General features: G+C 31.2%; 1 protein-coding gene across 1 annotated transcript in view; it reads left to right on the top strand.

The window, feature by feature from the left end:
* Dync2h1 (dynein cytoplasmic 2 heavy chain 1) overlaps positions 1-12,781 on the top strand; it is a 318,483-nt gene that overhangs the window by 24,386 nt on the left and 281,316 nt on the right. Inside the window, exons 16-26 of the mRNA XM_033764303.1 lie at positions 798-937; positions 1,053-1,281; positions 2,580-2,707; positions 3,624-3,739; positions 4,360-4,487; positions 6,571-6,720; positions 7,705-7,910; positions 8,733-8,888; positions 8,985-9,099; positions 9,831-10,001; positions 11,120-11,502. Coding sequence (XP_033620194.1) covers positions 798-937; positions 1,053-1,281; positions 2,580-2,707; positions 3,624-3,739; positions 4,360-4,487; positions 6,571-6,720; positions 7,705-7,910; positions 8,733-8,888; positions 8,985-9,099; positions 9,831-10,001; positions 11,120-11,502 — 1,922 coding nt within the window. The remainder of the gene's footprint in view (positions 1-797; positions 938-1,052; positions 1,282-2,579; positions 2,708-3,623; positions 3,740-4,359; positions 4,488-6,570; positions 6,721-7,704; positions 7,911-8,732; positions 8,889-8,984; positions 9,100-9,830; positions 10,002-11,119; positions 11,503-12,781) is intronic.

Below are 12,781 nucleotides of genomic sequence, written 5' to 3' on the forward strand. Positions count from 1 at the left end.
TATACACACACACACACACCCACACACACACACACACACACACCCTTCCAGGCCATGCCCACAGTGACCTGCCTCTTCCTATCAGGCTTCCCCTCCCAACATTGCACCCAGCTGTAAACCTCTCAGTGGACTAATCCACTGATAGATATCACACACTTGCAATCCAGTCTTCTCCCAGAATCCTCACCTGTGAGTGCATGAGGCTTTGGGGGCACACCTTAGATCTAAATCATAGCAGCATTCTAATATTTTAAAGTTCTTATGTTTTTAAACATCCAGTGGGTCATTCAGGGAGTGGGAAGGAAGATTAGTGATAAAAATAACTCTGTCAGAATTTTTTCCTCTTTTGGAAGGTCAGAAAATGTCAGTTTTATTCACATTTTGACAAGAGACATGATGCATATAGAGGTGGTAACACAAAGCCTGTTATGTCATAGGTGATAATGGGATCTTAGTTGAATTCCCATACTCATGGGAATTTTTGAAAAATGACTAAAAAGTTTACAAAATAAACCATTCTTTGTGTTACTGCATTATAAAGTCCTAATATAAAATTTATTTAATAATAGCCTACTTTTCTAATTCTATTGATTATGTACTATTCATAAGCATGAAGAATAGATCTTTTCATATTTGACACTGCATAAACTTACTGAAAGTGACAAAGAGTTGACATTTTAGAATATTTAAATAAGTTTCTTTTGGTTATGTGTACTTTGTGTGACATGAAATTGTTAAATGAAAAAAATCAATCTGCCCTCATATTTTTAAATAAAAATGTGAATATAACATATTAGGGATTCCAAGCAAGTGATATGCATGCGTGGAAACAGCACTGGAATCATCAATTATACAAAGCTCTGGAGCATCAGTATCAGATGGGCTTACAAGCACTTAATGAGAATCTGCCGGAAATAAATATAGATTTAACTTACAAGTAAGGGGGTTTAATATCCCAATTAATTTTAAATTCATAATTTATATTTTAAATTAAATATGTAATTCAACCATATAAATTAATATGTAAAATTAAATGCATATTTTATTTTCAGACAGGGACGGTTACAATTCAGGCCTCCTTTTGAAGAAATTCGGGCTAAATATTATAGAGAAATGAAGAGATTCATCAGCATTCCGAATCAATTTAGGGGAGTAAGTGAGGCAGGAGATGAGTCTATTTTTTCTATTATGATTGATAGAAATGCAAGTGGATTTCTGACTATTTACAGCAAAGCAGAAGATTTGTTTAGAAGATTGTCAGATGTTTTACATCAACATAAGGTACATAACAAGTTGCTTTCTTTCATAAAATTTCAACTGATTGAATCAGCATTGAATGTCACATTAATAGTTTATTTTAGGTAGCATACAATTAAAACTTGGCAAACCAGGGCCCGGAAACATAGCTCAGTTGTTCCACTGCCTGCCTTACAAGTGCAGTTTGATCCCCAGTACCAAAAAGAAAAACAAAAAACTTGGTGAACGAGAAAGCTCAATTTGTGTTTTCTTATACAATTAAATTTATGCAGATAAAAAAAGTTATACAATTTTTTTGTCCTTGATTATTTTGTAAAGACTAAGAAACTAAAAAGCATTTTATTATTGTGTCGAACTAGAATGTGCCATGACTGTTAAGTTTTTTCCTTTTTTTTGAGACAGAGTCTCATTATGTAGTTTAAGCTGGCCTTGAACTCACTATGTAGCTCAGGCTTGCCTCGAACTTACAGTGATCCTTCTTTCTCAGCCTCTTGAATGCTGAATTATAGACATGCACCACCATGCCTGACTACTGTTGTCAGTTTTAATTCTCCTGAAGAAAATGTATTTTGTGGGGAAGTGCTCAAATTTTAATAAATTCAGGGTGATATATAGGCATTCTTACGTTGCTTTTGAGTAGCGTATAATCCAAAAATGTATTGTTGGGCAGTGTGGTTTGTGTGTAAATGTTACAGACTTTGGAGATTTCAGTGATAACAGTCCGTCGCGCTACTGTCATAAAGTACACTTACACAAACTCAGGTGGTAAGCTGGCTATGCACCCGGGATTGTGGTGTAGCTACCATGGTATATGTGGTCTCATTGAAATGTTGTTGTGTGGAGCATGACTGTTTCTTACTATTTGAAGTGCATCACACCAAGTAATTCCAAATATAAAGCCAGATTTCATTGCTCATTTGTATTGATCATGAGCTATGTGACTAATTGTTCATTTCCTTAACTGACCCTGCAGTGCTTATACATTTTAGATTTCCAGACTCTACTGCATACATCTAGATATTTCTAGATCTGTAACTTGTCACAGTGAGTTTTAGATTTGAAGCAGTGATTCTATCTTTGTATTTTATGTACATCTCTAAAAAGATCTAAAGAAAGAGTTTTATTCTTTTCTTAAAGTTTATGATTACTATATTTTCAAACTAAATCTTTTTTTTCCTGGTTGCTGTTTAGGCTATGCAGTAATGGGTAAATTTACTTATTTAAATCAACATTTATCTGAATGCTGTACATTTTGGATCCTAATCTTTATAATAGTAATTTATTCTGTTCGTCTCATAATATATTTTTCATTATTTAAATAGGAATGGATTATGATTGGGCAAGTTGATTTGGAAGCTCTGGTGGAAAAGCATCTTTTTACTGTGCATGATTGGGAGAGAAATTTTAAAGCATTGAAAATAAAAGGGAAAGAAGTAGAACGACTTCCAAGGTAATGGAGGTTAAATGTAACACTGCCATTCGCAAAACAGTAGTTTTTGACATGGATAGTAAGGGTATTTTCCACTTACTTGTAATGAAGTCAAATTCTTCACTTCTGTAGATCTCAGCTATGACTTTTGAGCATCATCTGGTTAGGACATTACAAAAATGAAAGACATTCCCCTTCTAGAGGCTCTGGAGATTTAGTTGGGTAGAATAGATTGGAGGCTTCTATTCAGCTGTGGTATGAGAAGCTAGTATCTGTTGTGCAGTACAGTATAATTATGGTCAGAATCTACTGTTAAAAGCATACCAGAGAATAAAATGCTAATGATATTTAACTCTGGTTTTGTACTACTCTGTTTCCTTTCTGTATTCATAAATTGCTCTAAATATGAACAGAGCCTCTGAAGGGTGTCTCATAATCTAGCTACTTGAGAATTAATTAGCTTTGTTCTCTGGTATTCTCATCACTGGAGCCACTCTTAGCAGTGCTTTCCAGGAAAGGTCTTGTGTGATGGTGCATATAGTACCTATAAAAGGTGACATTGCCCGTATTTATTTACTCAGATCTTTGTATTTTGGCTGCAGGATACTGAATTTATCTTATAAACATTTAAATAAGTATATTCTATGCTATGACAAAGTATATAAATATTTACATATATTCTGTTGATTCTTCAATAATTTATAATGTTCTTTTATAAATACTGATACATAGGATGATCGAAAATTTGTGTTATATTTACATTAATGTATATGCAGCAAGAATCTTTGAAATAGTATGTGTAAGCCACTTTTGCTAAATTAAAATCTAAGTGTATTTAAAGATCACAATAATACTTTCTCTTAATTTTGATTTAATACAAAATCATTATAATATTATGAGATATTTTTATATTAAATATGTGTATTGACTTTTTTAGTATTGTCAAAGTGGATTGCTTAAATATTAATTGCAACCCTGTGAAGACTGTGATTGATGAGTTCATACAGAAGTTATTTGATATGCTTGTTCTTTCTTTGAAGAAGTCTATCCAAGGTAAAAACACTTTAATTTTTATCCTATTTTGTATATAAAGACATGCATTTTGGTAGTTATAAAATGCAAACCTCAGTGATGATTAAAAATGGAAATTGGACAACATTGTAAAATAAAATTTGCTCAAAATGATAATTTATAAAATTAAGAAAGTCCTCATTCATTCTCATGAGATCTAAAATCTGGAGCATCTGTATTATCTGGAGTTTGAGCTGGTTTTATTTTGTTGTAAGTTACTGAGATATGTAGGTAATTCTGGCATAATCTATTTTTCTTATCTCTTCAAATGATACAATTAGATATTTTAACATATTAAAAGACTAAAAGTGTTTCTGATTTTTAGTAAAGTTTACTAAGAATGAGTTTTTTCATGCTAAGAATGATTGTATTTTAATTTTTTTCTGAAAAATTTTAAGCAGAATAGGAAACCAGTAAACTTTCATGGGAAGAAATTTTTTGCTTATTCAATATTTTGAATTGTGTTGTAGGAAAGTGAATTATAATTAAGATTTAATGTGTTTTATGTAGGGATTATTTCTAACACTTCATTTAGAAATTATGTGAATAAATATTTTTGGGTAATAACAATGTGTGTCTTATGTTTCAATATTACTATTCAGCTCATTTACATGAAATTGATACATTTGTTACTGAGGCTATGGAAGTCTTAACAATTATACCCCAGTCTGTGGAAGAAATAGGGGATGCAAATTTACAGTATAGTAAGCTACAAGAACAGAAACCAGAGGTGAGAATTACAAAGTGAGGTTGTTATTATTTTTATTGAACTAGAAATGTTTAAATTAGAACTTTATGTGATTATGTGGAAATGTATAATCTGAACTAAAAAAGGTCTATTTAATCAGGTCCAACTGGTTAGCTTGTGATTGGGCTCTCGATTCTCTGATGGTTTAATAAAATACTCATGGTAATGCTTTGCACTGTTTTTGAAAGTCTCTTTTATGATGTACCAGAATACGAGTAAATTTAAATCATGCTATTTCCTTCAAAATTATAATTTTAGGTTGCTAAATTATGAAGAGAGAAAAGCTCATAATTAAAGACAAGGATGAAAGAATAATAAAGACATTAAAAAAACAGTATCCAGAAGGCTATCACACAGAAGAAACAAACCCAAATTTGAGTAAAATAATGAACCTTTCTGGGGAAAAAGTTAATTAAAGAAGGTTTTTCTAAGTGTAGTAAATGTCTTTACATGGTTTTCAGAAGAGGAGGAACACAATGTTGTTTACTCTTTGAAGTGATGACTCTTGTTGCTCCGTGGAGAAGCGATTAGAGAGAAACAAATGTAGTAGGGAGGCCATTTAATTGGATAGTTGAGTATTATCTCTTATTAATTTATGTTCTAAATTTAGGTGGTTGAATTACTTTATCATATTGTAAATCAATTAGTTGGATATTTTAATGTGGCAGATGAAAGCTGATAAAAACTTGTACCCCGTTGTAGTAGTAGAGATGATTGAACTGGAGAGACTGATGACGTTTTAAAGTTAGCACCAAGCTCTCCTGATATATTAGGTAGAGAGGGATAAGAGAAAGAGAAATCAAAGTGTCTCCTAGGATTTTGGTTTTACTAGTTGGGCAGGAATTGAGGCCATTGCTTGAGATGAGGGTGGCTGAAGGACAAACTAGGCTTGGATATAATAGATATTGAGATGACTGGTAGAAGTTGAATTTAGAGTAAATGTTAAGATCTAGAGAGATAAATTTGAATCTTTATACCCCGATACTGGTATAGACCATCTGGTAGATAACACACAGGGTATAGGATAAAGATTGATTTGTGTGAAAAATATAGTCAAGCCTGAGAAGAGCAAACAAAGAAGATTGAGAATGAAGTGGGAGGGAAGACTGAAATATCCCAGCAGCTAAGAGGAGAAACAGGTATTGTTTGCTGGGAACAGCAAACAGGTAATATACTAGGTAGGAAGCAGCATGAGAATTAGTTATACTCTAGGTTATATGAACCATATTTAGGGTCAAATGTTGTATTTGTGGGCACGGAGGAGACATTGATACATTTTATGCAGCAAGATGTCATAGAATTCTGTTTTGATATATCTTTCTGTGGTACTGAAACAGGTAGACTAAGAAACTGTTGTGATGTCTTTACAGGCTAATTTAAGTTCTGATCACATGAAAGGAATTAAAATCTTTTGTTTTTCTTTTACTAATTCTCCTAATTTTTTTCAATAGATATTATTGCTTGGAGTTATAAATTATAGGTATTAATTATAGGACAGTGTTGTTTTACAGTGCTTTAAAAGACTTAGAAGTAACTCAAGTCATTTAGCACATATTGAGCTACATCCAGATTGTTTAACAAACTGCTTACTAAACACAATTTAGTACACTTCATTTAGAAACTCTGAATACATGAACTTGATTTCACTTCAGTTGTCCCTTTTTAAAGTACTTTTTTCATGACATTCTCTTCTCTATAAAGTAGGATACTTTTCTTAACTCATGCTCTGATAATCACTAATCTTAGATTCTTTAGCATTTTCTTATGAATGGAACATTTATAATGAAAATTGTCCTTTGAACAGCTATAGTTACTGTGTTTATGGATTTATTGCTTTACTGAGGCTCATACTACTATTATTACCCTCGTTAACTTCTACAGTTGTTAGATTTCTTAGTTTTGAGCTTGTGTATAAGTAAGCATTAGAAATTTTGTATCTAGGATTTTAACAAATAATTGAAAGCAAAAATCTTGATTTTAAAAGTCAGTTATGAAGCAAAAATTAAAATAAATGAAATCTTAAGAGACTTGAGAAAATAATTTGTCACACTTTTTTAACCTTTAGATTTTGCCTCTATTTCAAGAAGCGGAAAATAAAAACAGACTTTTACGAACTGTGGCAGGTGGAGGGTTAGAAACAATTAGTAATCTGAAAGCCAAGTGGGATAAATTTGAGTTAATGATGGAAAGTCATCAACTTATGATTAAAGACCAGGTATAAAACTTTTATTTTATTAAAATGGAAACAATTTATCCTCACATAAATTTTTTCCTTATATTTATTTCATTATATTTCAAAAATTTAATGTTATTGAACTTGATTTTCCTCTGTACTTTTGTAGCAAAATATTTTATGTAAATGATGTAGCACATGGTTTGTCTTTACTTTCTATCATACCAAAAGAAGAATATAGTTCCTTTAAAATATAATTTTATTTTCAGTATTATGAATTAATTTATCTACTGTGTGTGTCTGAAGGTGATTTCTGAAACTCACGTTCTTTTATTACTAATTTTTATAAGCTATCAGTGTAACTATTCTACTGTAGACCTCAGTTTTTAAAGCTCAAGTTTCTTTTACAAGTTAGATTGCAAGCTGAAATAATACCTCTGCTCCAAAACTTTGTCTGGGGCCCTATTTCTTCAGTTTAATTTCTCAGTATCTCTAGGGTATTGTCCAAGATGGGATGCCACCACCTTCACTTCCTACCTAACAGGGAAGGAAAAAGAGGGAAAGAGGAAGAGGTACAATCTGTCTTCTAAGATATAGCCTGGAGATTGGACACATCTATTGTAATCATATCCTGTTTACCCAAAGTTAGTCTATGACACTTGGCTACATAGAAGACTAGGAAATACTTTCTTTAATTAAGCAGCTATATACTCAGATAAAATAGCTAGCAGTCTTTTATTTTATTTTTTAAGATACATCATTTTTGTTGATAGTTGTAGTGGGTGCTGTTAATCACAAAAATGATTTGTTTGATGATGATAGTTGAATATTATTATCTTTTATTATTAATTTATGTTCTGTTATGTGGCTGAATTACTTTATCATATTTTAGATCAATAATTAAGATGTAAACCTTTGAAAAGTTCATTTTTTTTGCTTTTAAACAGAAAACATTAGAAATGAAAATGCAAAAATTAAGTGAGAATTTACTCTGCATTAAATTACTTAAACTTTATTGGCTTATAGATTGAAGTGATGAAAGGAAATGTGAAATCACGTCTGCAGATGTATTATCAAGAACTGGAAAAATTTAAAGCTCGTTGGGACCAACTGAAACCTGGTGATGATATTATTGAAGCTAGCCAGCATAATTCTCTTGAAAAAAATGCAAAGTTAATAAAAGAGAAAAAAATTGAGTTTGATGATCTTGAAGTCATAAGGAAAAAGCTAGTGTATGTCTTTAAAATTATTAATGTTCTATTTGAAAAATAAATTTTGTTTAAATAGTAAGCTGGTAATTTTCTTATATATGCTATCTTAATACCTTTCCTCATAAACTTTAGTAGTTTTAAAATACAAATAATACATATATAGGTTCAAATTACTACTGTCTTAGGAGTTATGATTGGGATATTAGAGCAAATTTCAAGAAATAAAATAGTATACAAATTAAATTTATTTATATTAGGAAGTTGTAATATGTTTTGTGATCTCATTCTTTTTAGAAATGGAATATATAAAACATTTTGGAACAAATTTTTTTTTTTGGAGCAAAATATTTTTAATGCCTCTTTGAGAAAAATGAATGTAGGATAATAAGTAATTAAGACCTCAAGGGAAATCTTATAATAATATAAGATACTTGAGAAGTATTTTAGGTTTGATCTAATTAGGTGAATGTATCAGTAAAATAATTGCTTTCATAGGTGAGTGGAGTTTTTAGTATTGTTCATATAAAATTGCATTATAAATGAAGAACATCTATTCAATGGAGACTGTTCTCTTATGAGATTAATTTATAGATTTATTAAAGTCACGAATACTTGCATATATTATGTACCCCAAAATATCCATATGTTCATTACCAACTCCATGTTGGCTCCTTTTGAAAAAAATGTCCATTAAGTCATATAAAATTCTCATGTAAATGATTTCATCTTCAACTGTATCTCCACTAGTAATATAAACACTTGCAAATATATATATGTTTAAATAATGGTGTTTAATAGTTGTTCTTTTTAAAATTATAAATATTTTAATATTTGTTTTGATAGTGATGATTGTCATCATTTTGGACTAGAGGAGCCTAACTTCTCTCTGGCATGTATCATTTCTAAAGACATTGAGAGCTGTGCGCAAATTTGGGCGCTTTATGAAGAATTTCAACAAGGATTTCAGGAAATGGCCAATGAAGATTGGATTACTTTTCGGTTTGATTCAAAAACAATAATAATACATAGATTCTTTCAATTTTGTATTTTTGTATGTATGTGAACTGTAAAAGATGTGTTTTTGTTGTTTTGTAGAAGTAAGACTTATCTGTTTGAGGAATTTTTGATGAATTGGCATGAAAAATTAAGGAAGATTGAAGAGCATTCAGTTATGACAGTGAAATTACAATCAGAAGTTGACAAATATAAAGTAAGATTGTTTTACTTTATTTTACTATTTATTGATCTTTTTCTTATTCAGTAACTGAAACATAATTTTAATTTATACATTTTTCAATTAAATCATTCCTTTATAAGCCAGGTATAGTGGTGCATGCTTCTAATCCCAGCACTTGGGGTGCAGAGGCAGGAGGATTGCTTAGAGTTCAGAGCCAGCCTGGACTACATAGTGAGTTCAAGGCCAGCTTGAACTATATAGCAAGACCCCGCTTCAAAAATAAAACAAAACAAAAGAAATTATTTCATTATATATATAACATAGGAAATATTAAATCATAGAAATTATAGATGCTACCAATTGGAAAGCAGTTATAACTAAGAAATTTATAGATAATATTATAAGTATTTACAGCTCCTAGCACAACATGAACTATATTTCTAAAATAGAAATATTCTTTCATGTTTTAAAATGTACTAAAGTACAAGGGGAAATTTGTACTTTTTTTTGGGTGGGGTGCTGGGGATTGAACTCGGGTCCTTCCGCTTGCAAGGCAGGCCACCGAACTGCTGAGCTAAATCCCTGGCCCAAATTTGTAATATTTATAGCAATGTTTAATAAAACTTTCATACAGTTCTATTTAAGAATGTGATTCTAAGATTATTACATAAAACAATAGTGTAAAATTTGGAGTGTTAATAACCACGAGATTACCATTTGCAGTTTGCATATGTAGACATATACCTTTCTCTTCCTTTAAACAGATTGTAATTCCTATTTTGAAATATATGAGAGGGGAGCATCTTTCTCCAGATCACTGGCTTGACCTTTTTCGTCTACTTGGACTTCCTAGAGGGACTAGTCTAGAGAAACTATTGTTTGGTGATCTGCTCAGAGTAACAGACACAATTGTAGCCAAAGCATCAGACCTTAAAGTAAGAACATTTTTATAAATATCCTTTAATGCTGAGTTTTGTTGATATGAGTTTGCTTCATATTCTGCTGTTTAAATAAGTCCTCTTAAAATAGTAATAATGTTATATTATTCCATTCTTTAATAATGCATCTAAATCAGTCTAACACTGTTAATGTTAATAACGGTGATTAATGAAAAATAATATGCTATAAACTCTTCTTGTGAGAGAAAAAGTATGAAATTAAAAAAAAAATTTTTTTGTGTGGAAGTCGAACTTGGAACCTTGCGCATGCCTCATAAGCACAAGGTCCCAAGTTCTATCCCTGGTGTGTGGGGGAGTAGTTAAAAAAAAGAAGGATGTGACTACAACAAAAAGCTAACAAATAGAAATCATTTTACCTAATTTAAATTATGTGATATGTTACAAATTGAAGGTAATGGATCCAAAAATTTAGAGAGCTAAGCCAGTTATCTTATCAGATTAGCAACCTGTTTATTAAACAGATTTAGCAAAGGCCATAGATAACTGTAAAACTTATCGCAATACTTTTAAGTGGCAGACAATGTTCTATTCTGATCATTTATTATAAAAATATGCCTCATGATGCTATATTGTTTTATTTTCTATACAAAATGTAAACCTTTGTGTTTGTCAGTAATCCTGGAACATGTTTGGTAGTCACTGAAAAATTGTAAAGGCTTACTCTTATGGTAGATAACTCCATTTGATTGTTAATCCTTTTAGATGAGTCAAAATCTACAATAAAATTACAGTGACATTTCTTTAGTTCCATTCTCCAAGATATTGGCCTTTTGGTCTCCAAAACTTTAAATAAGCCATACTAGTTTTCTCTTTTGTGATGGATGCTTAAATTATTTGTTTTTCTGTTATGGATGTTAAAAATATAAAGGAAACTTTTGTATGAATCACATGCATATGAGTTTTTATTTATTAGCTGATATATCTTGATAGGATAACCAGTTACTTTTTTTGGATTATGTGTAAAACATAGTCACTTCATTTTTTTTGTCTTTTGGTAAAAATCCATATAAAAGTATATTCTTATAGAGTGTATTTTATAATTTATATGACAATTAGTTTTGAAATAGTAAGTGTGGATATTTTGTGTTAAACAGGATTTAAATAGTCGGGCACAAGGTGAAGTTACAATCAGAGAAGCTTTACGTGAGCTTGATCTTTGGGGAGTTGGAGCAGTGTTTACATTGATTGACTATGAAGACAGCCAAAGTCGAACTATCAAGCTGATTAAAGACTGGAAAGATATAGTAAATCAAGTTGGAGATAATAGATGTCTTCTTCAGTCCTTAAAGGATTCTCCATATTATAAAGGATTTGAAGATAAAGTGTCAATTTGGGAAAGAAAACTTGCAGAGTTAGACGAATACCTTCAAAATTTAAATCATATTCAGAGAAAGTGGATATATTTGGAGCCCATTTTTGGCCGTGGAGCATTGCCAAAAGAACAAACACGCTTCATCAGAGTTGATGAAGATTTTAGGTTAGTACAACTGCATAAAACATTGACACATATAGCAGCATTTTATTCAAACTGTGAAGAGCTTGTTAATCTCTGTACTCAGTCTCTTTTCTTTAGACCTTCCGAAAAGCTCTTTTTTTCCCCTTTCAGGCAATTTACTTCTTGAACAGTTTTGATCTGATCTCTGTCTTTATCAGTCTTTCTCTTGTTTGTACACACACACACACACACACACACACACACACACACACTTACTAAAATCAACAATTACTTTACTGTGGATTTTTCTTATGGAGGATGGAGTTTGAACCTAGGGCCTTATGAATATAAGCATTCACTCTACCAGTGAGCTACAGCCTAACTCCCACTTTCCTGTTTTTAATTCAATAGGTATTTTTCATTTCTTGTTTTACTTTATTTCTGACTAGTACAGTATTTAGTAGAGTTGAGCATTTCTTGGCTTCTGTAATACTCTTCTCTCAGTTTTCTGCCATTTTCTAATCCTAGTTCTTGATTTTCAGATGTTGACATTCTCCAGCGTTTACCTTTCAATTATTTTTTTATTCTATATTTTCTCCTTCAGCAGTCTTTTTTGCTGTCAGAATTAATTCTTTTTTATTTGCTGAGATCATCTGCTATCTATCAATCTATCGTGCATCTCATATATTTCCTTTCCAAGCTCTAAATCTATTAAACATATTCGGTCAACAGGTAAAAACTGAATTCTTCAGCTTATTTCCAATCCCTTTCCCACAAATCTTTTTTTTTTTTTCTGATTCTGATCCCAGTAAATAATTACCAACTAATTGCTGATGCAAAAACATAATGGATATCTTTGATATCTCCCATTTCCTCCACTTCCAAATCTATTGTTACCAAATTTTGTTCATTCTGACTTAATATGCATTGAACTGAGCATCTTTTTACATCTGTTTCTCCAGTTTTATTCTAGAGTCCTTTTTCATTCAGGTGGAGTGCTACATTAATCTGACTTGCTGATTTTCTCCAATAAATTTTTCATACAGTAGACACAATAGTCATTTTAAGTAGCAGATTTATTATTATTATATTTTAGTAAGTAAAACTTTCTTTTTTTGGTGGGGGGTACTGGGGACTGAACTTGGGTCCTTGCGCTTGCAAGGCAGGCCACCGAACCGCAGAGCTAAATCCCCGGCCCGTAAGTGAAACTTTCTACTTTTTATTAGTACATGTTTATAGTACATAATGATTACATTTATTATGGGGAGTATAGGTACATGTACATAATGTATGTTAATTCTTTTTTTTTTTTTTTTTTTTT

Source organism: Fukomys damarensis, unplaced genomic scaffold, assembly GCF_012274545.1.
Source record: "Fukomys damarensis isolate Sample0158 unplaced genomic scaffold, DMR_v1.0_HiC HiC_scaffold_16, whole genome shotgun sequence".
NCBI lineage: Eukaryota > Metazoa > Chordata > Mammalia > Rodentia > Bathyergidae > Fukomys > Fukomys damarensis.